Raw genomic sequence first — 15505 nt, forward strand, 5'->3', positions numbered from 1 at the left:
TACTCGGTGCTGTCTCCTCCCTGACCATGGTGAGTCTCCCGCCAATCTCTCTGGTCGTCGCTCACTCCTTCTGGCTCTAGCTCTCTGGCGCCACCTAGGCTTCCTGCTCCTCTCCTTCTAGAACTGTCTCTGGTCCGTCCTCTAATTATGTCCCCTGGAAACAGTTCCCCTAGGAACCTTGGTGACAGTCTCCTTGGTTCCGGTCCGGTTACATGGTGGGAACTCTCCCTCCTACAAATGTTTTGAACACCTCGCAGCATAAAAAAAAGACAGGTCTCTTCATTGATCTGGATTCCTCATGGAATGTGCTCCAATGTTGACACTATCAAGTCAAAAGGCTGCAAAAATCAAGATGGATCTTCAAAACTAGGGTTGTCACTACCTGATTGTCAGGGCTCTGTCCAGCCTCACATCAGTAATCTGTGGCTGCTGGATTTGGCTCAGTGGTTAGCATTGCAGCGCTGGGGTCCTGGGTTTGAATCCCACCAAGGACAACATCTGCAAGGAGTTTGTATGTTCTCCCTGTGTTTGCGTGGGTTTCCTCCGGGTTCTCCGGTTTCCTCCCACATTCCAAAGACATACTGATAGGGAATTTAGATTGTGAGCCCCATTGGGGACAGTGATGATAATGTGTGCAAACTGTAAAGTGCTGCAGAATATGTTAGCGTTATAGAAAAAAAATAAAGGTTCTTACTATTATGTGAGGCCGATTAGGCGGCCTGGTGGAACGTCGTTGTAGTGTGACGTCCAGGTGAGCTAATAAAAAGAAGAGCCAAGGACGCTGGTAGGTAGGAGGCGCAGTCCTCAGGTCTCTTGTCCGGCATCATGTAGAGGCGTGATCCACATCCATCAGGAAAGAAGATGCGAAGGGACCGGGGTGGCGCTGATTGCAATCTGGACTCGCTCATCGGACCACACAATTTGCATGCAGCGCAAGACACGTATAAAACATTTTCTCGGAGGTAAGCAGGGGCACTTCTGAGGGTGCAAAAGGGTTGTAAGATCCCCATTTACATCACGTAAAGTCAAGCTAACAAAACAGCTTCCACTAATATTAGTGATGAGCGAACGTGCTTGGATAAGCCATTATCCGAGGTTCGAGTCCCCGCGGCTGCTCGACAGCCATGCAGTGATCGTCTCACAAACAGGAAAGCCCTGCAAGTGCAGCGGCGATGCAGCCACGGGGACTCGAACATATTATTCGAGCGCATCAAAGTCACCCGCTTAGCACAAGACCACGTTTGCTCATCACGTGTAAATACATACTGAGGTGGAAAAGGTGGCAAACCTAAGTGTAGGGCCACACTTCTAAAAAAAAAAACAACAAATATACAATCTAAGCATACAGATGTGATACTATTAAATAGCATTTAATACCGGTATCATAGTAATATTCCCTCTGTGGGTACAGTCACGGGTGTAGGAACATGACAGCCGCCTCAGAATTCACGTGCTGGGAGTAGTAAGATGGCCGCGGACCGGAAGTTTGCAGTGCAGCAGCTCGCTGTGTTCGGCCGGGAACAGTCAGATGGTGAAGATGATGGATAATTCCGAGGTAGCTCAGCGGGAAGACCCCGGAGCAGCTCAGTATGGAAACTTCCCCAATTACTACTCCTTTCATCCGCCCGAGACCCGCACAAGCTTGTTGCCCCCGGGGCTGCTGCTGGAGCTCCTGCGGAGGCATGGTGGGCTGGGGGAGACTCTGCTGGCGCTGGACGTCGGCTGTAACACTGGGGTGAGTGTGGAGGAGCAGCCGGAGAACGTGGGTGTTGGCTTGTTGAAAACTTCTAATAATTCTTTTGCCTTTTTATGTTTAGACAAAAATTATTTCTATCCTCGTTTCTCTCCAGAGTACTCTGCTATGGGGTCTGTGCACACAGGAGCGTCATCTCAGGAGCGTCCCTCGGCGCGGTATCTCAGGAGCGTCCCTCGGCGCGGTATCTCAGGAGCGTCCCTCGGCGCGGTATCTCAGGAGCGTCCCTCGGCGCGGTATCTCGGGAGCGTCCCTCGGCGCGGTATCTCGGGAGCGTCCCTCGGCGCGGTATCTCGGGAGCGTCCCTCGGCGCGGCATCTCGGGAGCGTCCCTCGGCGCGGTATCTCGGGAGCGTCCCTCGGCGCGGTATCTCGGGAGCGTCCCTCGGCGCGGCATCTCGGGAGCGTCCCTCGGCGCGGCATCTCGGGAGCGTCCCTCGGCGCGGCATCTCGGGAGCGTCGCTCGGCGCGGCATCTCGGGAGCGTCGCTCGGCGCGGCATCTCGGGAGCGTCGCTCGGCGCGGCATCTCGGGGGCGTCGCTCGGCGCGGCATCTCGGGGGCGTCGCTCGGCGCGGCATCTCGGGGGCGTCGCTCGGCGCGGCATCTCGGGAGCGTCGCTCGGCGCGGCATCTCGGGGGCGTCGCTCGGCGCGGCATCTCGGGAGCGTCGCTCGGCGCGGCATCTCGGGGGCGTCCCTCGGCGCGGCATCTCGGGAGCGTCCCTCGGCGCGGCATCTCGGGAGCGTCCCTCGGCGCGGCATCTCGGGAGCGTCCCTCGGCGCGGGATCTCGGGAGCGTCCCTCGGCGCGGCATCTCGGGAGCGTCCCTCGGCGCGGCATCTCGGGAGCGTCCCTCGGCGCGGCATCTCGGGAGCGTCCCTCGGCGCGGCATCTCGGGAGCGTCGCTCGGCGCGGCATCTCGGGAGCGTCGCTCGGCGCGGCATCTCGGGAGCGTCGCTCGGCGCGGCATCTCGGGGGCGTCGCTCGGCGCGGCATCTCGGGGGCGTCGCTCGGCGCGGCATCTCGGGGGCGTCGCTCGGCGCGGCATCTCGGGGGCGTCGCTCGGCGCGGCATCTCGGGGGCGTCGCTCGGCGCGGCATCTCGGGGGCGTCGCTCGGCGCGGCATCTCGGGGGCGTCCCTCGGCGCGGCATCTCGGGGGCGTCCCTCGGCGCGGCATCTCGGGGCGTCCCTCGGCGCGGCATCTCGGGGGCGTCCCTCGGCGCGGCATCTCGGGGGCGTCCCTCGGCGCGGCATCTCGGGGGCGTCCCTCGGCGCGGCATCTCGGGGGCGTCGCTCGGCGCGGCATCTCGGGGGCGTCGCTCGGCGCGGCATCTCGGGAGCGTCGCTCGGCGCGGTATTGCAGGAGTCTGCTCACAATCCTATGGGAAATCTGCTAGTTGTGAGGTAATACTGCGGATTACACCCAAATAATTAAAAACAGAGAAAACGGCTGTAAACCCAGATCATAAGTGCAGCGGATCGCTTCAGCGTGTACAGAGCACAAAGAGACGTTCACGTGTGTGGAATCAGTGTAACGTCCAGCAGGGGATAACTTTTTCAGACAAACAAGTTTCAGTTTTTGAACAGAAGTTTTTGTTAAGCGCCCGACCATCGATAATGAATGTTTTTTTTTTATAACACTAAAGTCTATGAAAAAACAATCTGCTCTAGTTTTTCGGGGGGACTGACAGGCTGTGTGCACACGCTGCGGATTTTGCTGCGGTTCCGCAGCGGTTTTGAACGCTGCGGTTCCGCAGCAGTTTTTGCTGCGGTGTACAGTACCATGATTCCCTATGGGAATCAAAAACCGCAATGCAGACGGTGCGGAATTTTCCGTGCTGATTATCTGCGGTTTTCAATCCTCAGAAAGAATTGACATGTCAATTCTTTCTGCGGATTCTGCTGCGGTTTGCCATCTCCTCCATTGTGGAGATGAAAAACCGCAGAGCAATCCGCTGGTAAAACCGCAGGTATTTTGACCTGCGGTTTCACCTGCGGATTTTGCAAAATCCGCGCAGATGAATGCGCACCTAATCCGCAGCGTGTGCACACAGCCACAGCGGGCGGTGTGATAATAAGTGGACTCATTTTTAGGGAATGTAAAATCCCATTCAGATGATTAGGCCCCATCACTGAACATTTTATTTCCGTTTTTTATACTTCTCAAAGAGATCACAGCGACAAATAAATATGGCCTTAGAGGAGCTTGTGGTCATACAGCTTTCTGAGATTCTGATCTTTATAGGTATAATATACATGGATGGAGAGATTATATATATATATATATATATATATCCGTAGCATCATGGTTGCTGTGAGCAGCGAAGCAGTTTTCATTTAGACCTTGTTCTCAAGTAGCATATGGCTATGTGCACACATTGAGTATTTGCTTGCAGAACTTTCTACAAGGCTTCTGCATCTCTTGGCAGCAAAAGCGCTGCGGAGAACGTGCATTTTTGTACAGAATTGAAGGTTTTTTTGACCTGTATAAAGATATTTAAAATAAAAGTTTTGTGATGTAATCTCTTGGTTCAAAACCACCTTTTTCATGCTCTAGGCTTAGTAATGAAAAGGTGTCATCTGGAGACCCTCATTACTAAGCCGATAAGTAAACACAAATATGCACAAACCTACACACATTGTCACCAGCCTATGTAGGAGCATTAACAGAATAAATGTACATAGGCTGTACCAGACAGCTACTGTTAATTTTAAAGAAAAAAAATGAAAAAAAAAAATTGCATGGGCTCCCGCGTAATTTTAATAACCGGCTGAGGGCTGATGTTAATATTCTGTGAAGGAATCAATAACCATAAAGGTTCCCAGGCTACTAATATCAGCTCACAGCTGTTTGCTTAGCCTTTGCTGGCTAGTTTACAGGAGGACCCCCAGAAAAAAATTGACATAGGGTCCCCCTATAAAATCTAACCAGCAAAGGCTAGGCAGAGACCTGCGGGCTGATATTAATAGCCTAGGAAGGGGCCATGGATATTGGCCCCTCTCAGACTAAAAACATCAGCTCTCAGCCTCCCCAGAAAAGGCGCATCTATAGGAAGCGCCAAATCTGGCACTTAGCCTCGCTTTTAACACTTTCCCTGTAACAGTGGCAAGTGGGGTTCATATTTGTGGGGTTGATGTCACCTTTGTATTGTCAGGTGACATCAAGCCCACAGGTTAGTTATGGAGAGGTGTCTATAAGCTACCTATCCATTAGTAACCCCATAGTGATATTGTGTAAAAACACAGGTACCCAGAATATAGTCCTTCATTTGAAATAATGACACAGACTCATGTAATGAATCTTAATTAAACCATACAGTTGTGGCCAAAAGTATTGACACCCTTGCAATTCTGTCAGATAATCCTCAGTTTCTTCCTGAAAATGATTGCAAGCACAAATTCTTTGGTATTATTATCTTCATTTAATTTGTCTTAAATGAAAAAACACAAAAGAGAATGAAGCAAAAAGCAAAACATTGATCATTTCACACAAAACTCCAAAAATGGGCCAGACAAAAGTATTGGCACCCTCAGCCTAATACTTGGTTGCACAACCTTTAGCCAAAATAACTGCGAACAATCGCTTCCGGTAACCATCAATGAGTTTCTTACAATGCTCTGCTGGAATTTTAGACCATTCTTCTTTGGCAAACTGCTCCAGGTCCCTGATATTAGAAGGGTCCCTTCTCCAAACTGCCATTTTTAGATCTCTCCACAGGTGTTCTATGGGATTCAGGTCTGGACTCATTGCTGGCTACCTTAGAAGTCTCCAGTGCTTTCTCTCAAACCATTTTCTAGTGCTCTTTGAATTGTGTTTTGGGTCATTGTCCTGCTGGAAGACCCATGACCTCTGAGGGAGACCCAGCTTTCTTACACTGGGCCCTGCATTATGCTGCAAAATTTGTTGGTAGTCTTCTGACTTCATAATGTCATGCACACAGTCAAGCAGTCCAGTTCCAGAGGCAGCATAGCAACCCCAAAACATCAGGGAACCTCCGCCATGTTTGACTGTAGGGACCGTGTTCTTTTCTTTGAATGCCTCTTTTTTATCCTGTATACTCTATGTTGATGCCTTTACCCAAAAAGCTCTACTTTTGTCTCATCTGACCAGAGAACATTCTTCCAAAACATTTTAGACTTTTTTAGGTAAGTTTTGGCAAATTCCAGCCTGGCTTTTTATGTCTCGGGGTAAGAAGTGGGGTCTTCCTGGGTCTCCTACCATACAGTCCCTTTTCATTCAGACGCCATCGGATAGTACGGGTTGACACTGTTGTACCATCGGACTGCAGGGCAGCTTGAACTTGTTTGGATGTTAGTCGAGGTTCTTTATCCAACATCCGCACAATCTTGCGTTGAAATCTCTTGTCAATTTTTCTTTTCCGTCCACATCTAGGGAGGTTAGCCACAGTGCCATGGGCTTTAAACTTCTTGATGACACTGCGCACGGTAGACACAGGAACATTCAGGTCTTTGGAGATGGACTTGTAGCCTTGAGATTGCACATGCTTCCTCACAATTTGGTTTCTCAAGTCCTCAGACAGTTCTTTGGTCTTCTTTCTTTTCTCCATGCTCAATGTGGTACACACAAGGACACAGGACAGAGGTTGAGTCAACTTTAATCCATGTCAACTGGCTACAAGTGTGATTTAGTTATTGCCAACACCTGTTAGGTGCCACAGGTAAGTTACAGGTGCTGTTAATTACACAAATTAGAGAAGCATCACATGATTTTTCGAACAGTGCCAATACTTTTGTCCACCCTCTTTTTTATGTTTGGTGTGGAATTATATCCAATTTGGCTTTAGGACAATTCTTTTTGTGTTTTTTCATTTAAGACAAATCAAATGAAGATAATAATACCAAAGAATTTGTGTTTGCAATAATTTTCCGGAAGAAACTGAGTATTATCTGACAAAATTGCAGGGGTGTCAAAACTTTTGGCCACAACTGTACTTACCGAACGCCTAATCCACCAAAGCCAACGTCTCCTGCAACAAAAATAAAATAATAAACCACAATATTCCTTACCTGTCCGCAGAGAAAATAATCCATAATGTCCCACAACAATCTTGATGACTTGAGCAGTCACTAATGTGACTGCTCTCAAAGACAGCCGGCGATACACTGACAGGAAGTAATCACTCAGCGGTGCCGTAAGTGAGCTGATGAACTCTGGGGAACTCACTCACGGTAGCTCAGTGATATACTGTGGGAGCGATTACCTCCTGTCAGTATATCGCCGGAGGCCGGGTAGAGCGGTCACATCTACACATGAGATCGCCGTGGGACAATCTGGATTACGTGAACTACGGCGGACAGGTGAACATATGTGGTTTATTATTTTACATTATTTTGGAGAGGAGGGCATCGGGGATATGGTGTTAGGTGAGCAAAATGGGTTTTTATGTGAATGTGTATGTAATTATTTTACTTTTTTTTTTTTTTTTTTTTTTTTTTTTACTGTGAGCACAGGAATGGGAGCAGTAGTCTCAACAGCCCACGCCTGCTGACCTGCGGTACGCTTTTAACCACATGTCACAGCTGTGGGGTCACGGTGACATCTTGACATCTTCCAGCATGACCCCGCAGTGCTCCGATCGACGGTCTTACCGGCGCTAACATTACCGCCGCCGATAAGAACCACCGCGCCGGTGTTTCCCATGCTGTCGCTCAGATTGCCAGTAAAATGCAAAACAAAAACTCAACAGATCCACAAACATTTTTATACCTTTGTTATTGCTGCGGATTTGACTGACTCACTTGAAGTCAAAGGGTGAAAAACGCTGCAGAAACACAAAAAGAATTGACATGCCGCAGAAAAAAACGCACTGCAAATACTTCAGGAAATTTACTGATCATGTGCACAACACTTCAGGATTGCCATTGAATTAGCTTGCATAAGGATTCCATAGCGTTTTTGGCCCATTTCCGTGCTGAAAAAACGCCTCGAAAACTCATCAAAAACGCACTGTGTGCACATAGCCTAAATGCTGCCGTTTTTCTGCTGCTTTTTTTTTTTGTGCAGAAAATGTGCTGAATTTAATGTTATGAAGTGGATGTGATTTATGAAAACTCATTGAGCCGCTGTTGAACTGTAATTTTAGTGCGTTTTTTTCCCCACTGTAATCTATGGAGAGCTTGAAGAAGAAGTAAAAAAACACTTGGATTTTCAGTGTAAAATCTGAGTTTCGGGGGAATAAAATATCTTTATTATTTTTTTTTTTTTTTTTATAAATCATAGCTGGTATAGACTTCAGTTTGTGGTGCACGGACCCTCCCAAGAAGAGGCATGCACGTTTGCAGTATGTTTAAGACTTGCTCCTCCATACTATACACATGTATTAATTAGGTCAGTGGACTAATGATTGTCGGGGGAATTAGAGGTTGTCCACTAATTTTACATTGATGGCCTATCCTTAGGATAGGTCATCAGTGTCTGATCGGCATGGGTCCGCTGGCCGTGTGCTTGTAGTGGCCGCAGCAGTGTACTGCACCTCCACCTCCGATTCATACACAGTGAGCTGCCTATCACAGGAGGAGGAGTGTTGTCCCAGCAATGATAAACTCCTGGTGCTAAAACATTCATTGTAAGCAAACAGAACCTCAGGGCTTGATGAGAGGCGTCTCTGAAATCTGTATTTTAACCCCTACGGCATGCTATGTTTAGATTACATAGTAAAAACCTGCTGACAGATTCCATTTAAAGGGATTGTCCGGGCTTTTCACATAATCTCAGTACATGTCTGGGCTGCAGAATTATGACAATAAGTAATTTACTTTCTGTCACTAGTTTGCACGGTTTTCTAGATATTCTGAACAGAACGTCCAAGGGGGGTGTGTTATGGCATTGAAATGAGAACTAGTCGTAACGTCCTACTCTACTCCAAACATGCCGTCTGTAGCAACAACCCCACCCAGCATAGCTACAGGCCCTCCCCGTCCACATGAAGAAGCCCTCATCACACAGTAACAAATCCTCCCCCTCTAGCAGCCTCACTGCAGAGAGCAGACCACCCAGCTGCTCCTCCCCCAGACACACGCTGAACAGTGATATATGGAAAGTGAAACTAGTGAGGAGGGAAAATCGTCCTGTATTCTGGGCCACTCCATGATTACAATACATAACTCATTATCAGTAATTCCTTCCCTCACTGTCCCAGGCTGCTGGCAGCAGTGAGAACAGACTGTGTGATGGCCAGTGATGGGGGTCTGCAGCTTCTAATCTGCACAGGGGATGGCAGTCACTGATGTAATCTGTTTTGTGACAAAGCCTCTGCTGTGTGAATGAGACAGCTCTTTGTCACTGATGTCTTCACACAGCAGCAGATTTGGTGCAGTGTATGTGTGAAGCTCCACCAAACTCCCAGCAAGCTCCAGTGACCAGCACCACCCATTGCCCACTCATTGGCTGGCAGTAAACTGCACCAGCACTCATCTTTATCATCATTCCAGCATTGGAAAGAACACAGCAGTGATCCTGTATTTGTGAAAGCAGCACAATACATACATACATACACCCCCCAACACTTCACACTGTTGCAGCTTCTGATTGGACAGGCTGCTCCCATCAGTATTTGTGTCAGTAGAGACACCGTGCTAACACATACACTGCACCAAATCTGCTGCTGTGTGAAGACATCAGTGACACAGAGCTGTCTCATTCACACAGCAGAGGCTTTGTCACACAACAGATGACATCAGTGACTGCCATCCCGTGTGCAGATTAGAAGCTGCAGACCCCCATCACTGGCCATCACACAGTCTGTTCTCACTGCTGCCAGCAGCCTGGGACAGTGAGGGAAGGAATTACTGATAATGAGTTATGTATTGTAATCATGGAGTGGCCCAGAATACAAGACGATTTTTCCTCCTCACTAGTTTCACTTTCCATAGATCACTGTTCAGTGTGTGTCTGGGGGAGGAGCAGCTTGGTGGTCTGCTCTCTGCAGTGAGGCTGCTAGAGGGGGAGGATTTGTTACTGTGTGATGAGGGCTTCTTCATGTGGACGGGGAGGGCCTGTAGCTATGGAGGGTGGGGTTGTTGCTATAAGGGCATGTTTGGAGTAGAGTAGGAGGTTACGACTAGTTCTCATTTCAATGCTATAACACCCCCCCTTGACTAGTGACAGAAAGTAAATTACTTATTGTCATAATTCTGCAGCCCAGATATGTACTGAGATTATGTGAAAAGCCCAGACAACCCCTTTAACTCTTTTACCCCCCGCCCAAGCCTGTTGACTACTTTCATGACCAGGCCAAACTTTACCATTTTAAAATGTCTCTTAATGGGCTAATAACTCTGTAAAACTTTAATGGATCGCATTGATTCTGAGTTTTTTTGTTTGTTTTTTATTTTACAGTGTTCACTGAAGGGGTTAGCTAGTGTGACAGTTTTATGGGGCAGGTCTTTCTGGACATGGCAATACCAATCGTGTACTTTTTATATATATAAAAATACAAATTTATCAGTACAATATATTTTTATTTATTTTCTACTTTTTTGCTTAGTCCATCTATGGGACTTAAACTTTCCACAGTCTGATCAGTTATGAAGCATAGCAATGCTCCTGCTAACTGTCAGGTGTGCAGAGAACCTTAGATAAGCAACAACAAAGATAATAGAATTATCTACAGGGTGGGCCATTTATAAACTTGGAATCCAAAATGGCCGACTTCAAAATGGCCGCCATGGTCACCAGGCATCTTGAAATGTTTCCCCCCTCCCATATACTAATGTGCCACAAGCAGGAAGTTGATATCACCAACGATTCCCATTTTATTTAGGTTTATCCATATACATGGCCCACCCAGGTGTATCCATATAAATGGCCCACCCTGTATTATATACATATAACATGTGAGTATTCACCGTTTAAATATATAAATCCTACCAAATAAGTGACTCGACACTAGAATATTCAATAAAATACATATTTATTATTAATGCATTAATATAGCACTGCATATTAGCAGAAAGGGTTAAAAATACATATAGAGGGACCAAATCCAATACAGGGAAATGGTAGAGCCTGTTGACCTGGATGTAGTCATGACGACATCAGGTCATTATAGCAGTGATTGGGTGTGCCAATCGAGGGCAGAAGGACCCCTTCCCTCTGCCTACCTTCTAAATGCTGCAATTGATATAGATTGCTGCATTTAGGGGGTTAAAGTGCCGGGCAGTGAGAGTTGGGTGTCAGCTGTGATATCAGCTGAACACCCTGCGGCGATCACATGCGCAGCTGCTGTGTGCTCAAAATCGCCAGCACGAACCCAGTGCTGGAAGCACTTCCCATCCATGACCTACCTCGTGCCTTGCCACACCCAGAGCACTTAATACCTCATTTCTGTATGAATGAAAACTCTCAGTTGCTGAATGTAGTAACAGAAGATTAAAAAGGTTTCATGGATTTACATTTGAAAGACTTGCATGCCCATATATGCCTTTGAGGTGGTTGATTTTACTGACAAATTATCCCATGTGTGGCGTATCCTCACAATATGCCATAAAACCTCTAAGGGGGACCAATCTTTTCTCCTTCTATATACACATAAGAGCTGCTTGATCTGCTTTTCTCACAGCTCCCATAGATTTCAGTGGAGAGGGCCTCACAGATGCATGGACTCCTGTTTATTGAAGTGTATTTAAAAAAAAAAGTGTGTCAGACAGACTGTTCTCTGAATGGTAACTGTTGTGAACACTTGTGACCTGACTTCTGAGTTTGGGCTCCCTCTGGTGGTTGCTGCGGGTAATGGAGCTGGTCGGGTTGACAAAAGTCAATCATCTGAAGAGGATGAGTGGAGATCAGGTCTTACAGACTGGGAAGATTTAAGTCAGCAAGCTGCCCTCAGTTGCTGCTGGTGATTTGTTTTTCTTCCTGTGCATCTTGAAGTCCGCTTGCCCCCTGCTTGGTCCTGCATCGTTAAGATAAGTGATTTGTTTTCTGGAATCTTTTTTTCATTTGATCCAGTTGTTGCCTTTCTCTGCTTTCTGCTTTGCTGTGTGGGTTCAGCATTGTTCCCGGTTGGGACCAGTGCTGAACCCCGTTCCATATGTCACAGCTTATGTCAGTCTGTTCAGTATTGCTAGTCCCCTGTTATATCAGTATCTTTTGTTTTGCTTCCAGTTCACACCAGAATGCTAACCTAGTGGGGGAGAGGTCGTGTGGCCTCAGTGTTTTTGCATATCAGACGTGTTGGATTTTTTGATTGCAGACAGTATCTTTCCTGTCCTGTTCTATCTAGATAGTTTGGGCCCCATCATTTGCTTACTCTATTTTCTGCCTGTGTTTGTGCCCCATCTTGTCTCACCGGCAATATATGTTTGGGGGCTATCTATTTCTTTGATAAAAATGTTTCAGCTCACCACTTAGCGTCCTCTGGATAGCAGGAACCACACCGTCGCACGGAGCCGCCCTGGCCTGGCGGATACTAGTCCAAACACACAGTAATCTCCAGCGATCTCAGGTAGGAAGGTAGTTATAAAAAATATTCCTTTATTTCTTGTAACATGTTCTTTTAACAAAAAGAAATAAAGGAATACTTTTTATAACTACCTTCCTGCCTGAGATCGCTGGAAATAACTGTGTATCTATTGCTTTGGGGTTCTACTCCGGGGCAGTTTAGCTTTCCCCTTTCTTGCTTTAGGCTTAGTTAACTCTTTGGCTGAGCTGAGGCGTCTAGGGCATCGTAGATACGTCCCACGGCTAATTCTAGTTGTGTTGTTAGTTTAGGGGTCTGCAATCCTCTTAGTTACCAACCTTTCTGGTGTTCTGGTTGCTTAGCTTATTCCCCGGCTATCCTCCTCGGTGATCTAATCATAACAGGTAACATAGGTCCCAGAAGTACGACCTGTCAAGAATTTATGGCTCACACTGTGGCTAGGCCTTGAAGGCTAGTCAAGGCCTAAGGATATTGATGACCTCATGACACCTGACTTTCCCACCATCACGTTGTCAATGGTGTTGGCCATTTGATTTATTTACCACTTTTTTTTGTCTTTTGCAGGAGTTGAGTGTTGCGTTATTTAACCATCTCATGCACCCTGAAGGCTACTCAGAAGCCCTGAGAAGGGCCCACTTCATGTGCTGTGATATTGACCCTGACCTGATCACTAGAGCTCAGTCCACGAACCCTCACCCTGACGCCATCACCTTCTGTACTCTGGACATTACCGAGGCACCATCACTAGGCTCCTTGTACAGTTACTTGGACAGGTTTAGCCAGAACTCCTTTCATATTGGATTCTGCATGTCCATAACAATGTGGATTCACTTAAATCACGGTGACAGAGGCTTAGTAGCGTTTCTAAAGCGGCTGAAAACCATATGTGACTATTTACTGATTGAGCCGCAGCCATGGAAGTGTTACCGATCAGCGGCCCGGCGACTGCGCAAGCTGGGCAGGCAAGACTTTGATCACTTTCATGCGCTATCGATCCGTGGGGACATGGAGAAGGAAATAACGAAGATCATGATTGAAGATGGCAGCTCAGAGCTCATTCATCGGTTTGGAACGACAAGCTGGGACAGAAGTCTTTTGCTTTTTAAAATGACAAGACCCACAAACTTTTCTGTCTAGTTGTTGTATTCCTTTGAGCACACTGTACCCGATGCTTTAGTCAGTGAAGTCCGTCAGGCACCGCTGACGACTATCGTGTAATGCGTCCAGAGTTCCCATTAACTTCATTGTTCTGTGCCTGGGATTAAACAAATCAACAGAATAATAAAGAGAAATGCTGTGAACCGAGTGTCTTGGTGCTTTTACACAGACCGAATTCACACCGTTAAAGAAGCCTTTACACTAATTATTCATTAATTTACTGGTCTGTGTAAACAAGGGGTGACGACCAGTAGTGGACAGAACAATCGATAATAGTTAATTTTGTCCCTACACATCGGCAGCACATCTCCTATTTATGGAGTGATGTGCTGCCAATAACTAATAGGAAGTATCAAAAATAAAAGTTTTACGCAACCCGTTAAAGGGCCTTTTAAAAGTGACTGTTAAGGGGTCTTATTCCTCAGAAATAAGGGTATACCATTCTCCCCACCCTGTGCCGCAAACTCTCAGGGGTCTTTTTTTTTTTTTAGTTTAGCATTATATATTGTTTCTTTTATGATTGCTTTTAATAAATAATGAAATTCTGTACCTTCATTTGAGTCCCATCACACACTTTTTGCATATATCTGATTCAGTTCTTTGGGAGTTCGGAAGGGAAGGAGCGCCATTTGACTTTTGCATGCAAAATTTTCTGGAACGAATAGTGGACACCATGTCCCATTTGGAAGAGCCTCTGATGTGCCTAAACAATGAAAAGCCCCACAAGTGACCCCATTTTGCAAACTAGACCCCTCAAGGAATGTATTTAGATGTGTGGCAAGCTCCTTGAACCCCCAGGTGCTTCACAGAAGTTTAAGCACTTTCCTCCACTAGTTCGGATCACAACTAACACCATTCCCTTCATGTATGGAGACCCATTTCTATTCTGTTTTATACAAATTATTTTTCAAAGTTTTTGTCATTTTCCATTAATGTTTCTAATTTTCAGTTTTCAAATAACCTGTGAGTTTTATGTTTATTGAAGATCTTATAAGTTGTCAAGTATTTTATGTCATCTCAGATCTTAAAGGAAACCTGTCACCCCCCCCCAGGGCGTTTTTCAGTTAAAGAGCCACCTTCAGCAGCACTAAGGCTGCATTCTGTGAAGGTGGCTCTTCTGTTTCTGACCCCTAGTAACACCGAAATATTGACTTTTATAACTAGGTCCCCATACCTGTATTGCATCCCATAGGTATGTTGTATTCCCCTGTATCCAGCCGCCTCCCAGCTGCCCATCATGCCCCTGTGTGCCGCCGCCTCCTCCTGTGTTGTATGCCTGCGCTGTGACAACAGTTCTCGGGCATGCGCAGTGCTCGCTGACCGGGAACTGACATCAGGCTATCAAGCCTGCGTGTTTTTTGAGTGCCCTGATCCCGACCCGCAGTGTGCTATGAAGTATTCACACTGCGGGGCTGGGAATCGGGAGCTTTTTTCAGAGCCTTTGTGCTACCAGCAACTTGGAAGCCCCTATTATTCCATTAACAGATGACGGACCTGAGTGGGGACTTGCTTTTTTTGTGGATTGAGTTGAAGATTTTGTTAGGAACATTTTACATAACATTTGGGATCACGTTTTTCCGGCGCTCTTCGCTGAGCATTCACATCAGGGTTTCCATCTAAATCTCTTGAGTGACGAAACCCGCGAGGGATCCATTCACTATAATGATGCAGCAGAGTTACTCTGGACTCCATCTGGCCTCTGTTCAGCGGTGTTCTTCTTTTCTGAAGTGCACAAAACCTTGGCTGATCGCACTTTTATGCAGTCCTAAAAAGGTGGGCACCACCAGATCACAGGTCCTATGGCATCCACGGGTCCTTCATCAGCCTCATTATAGGGAATCTTCCGATGAGAGTTCCGTCTGAATAACGTATTTCAGAGAAACCCTAGTGCAAGCTCTCAGCGCAGAGCGCAAGATAAATGTGAGCCGAGCCTTACTGCGATCTTTGGGAAGCAGAATGAACAAATCAACAGCAGGTGAAGAATTGTTTGGTTTTTTATGTCATTCCTCGTGTGGTATAAGTGATTAGGCGTTTTTATTTTTCGGGTCTGTGCTATTACAGCGATACTAGATTTTTTGGGGTTCTTATCTTTGACAGCTGTCACACACTTAAAGATGTGTTTTATTGCAAAAGCTAGTTTTTGAATCGCCATA

The 15505-nt window shown here is 46.8% G+C and overlaps 1 protein-coding gene across 1 annotated transcript; it reads left to right on the top strand.

The window, feature by feature from the left end:
- The first annotated feature begins 1415 nt into the window (after positions 1–1415).
- Positions 1416–13495, top strand: BCDIN3D (BCDIN3 domain containing RNA methyltransferase). Its single transcript, XM_073546145.1, has 2 exons — positions 1416–1735; positions 12759–13495. Exons 1-2 carry the CDS (start codon positions 1529–1531, stop codon positions 13329–13331), a joined length of 780 nt encoding a protein of 259 aa, XP_073402246.1. The 5' UTR covers positions 1416–1528; the 3' UTR covers positions 13332–13495.
- The last annotated feature ends 2010 nt before the right edge of the window (positions 13496–15505 follow it).

Source organism: Dendrobates tinctorius, unplaced genomic scaffold (assembly GCF_039654945.1).
Source record: "Dendrobates tinctorius isolate UK_male_01 unplaced genomic scaffold, ASM3965494v1 ptg000145l, whole genome shotgun sequence".
NCBI classification, from domain to species: domain Eukaryota; kingdom Metazoa; phylum Chordata; class Amphibia; order Anura; family Dendrobatidae; genus Dendrobates; species Dendrobates tinctorius.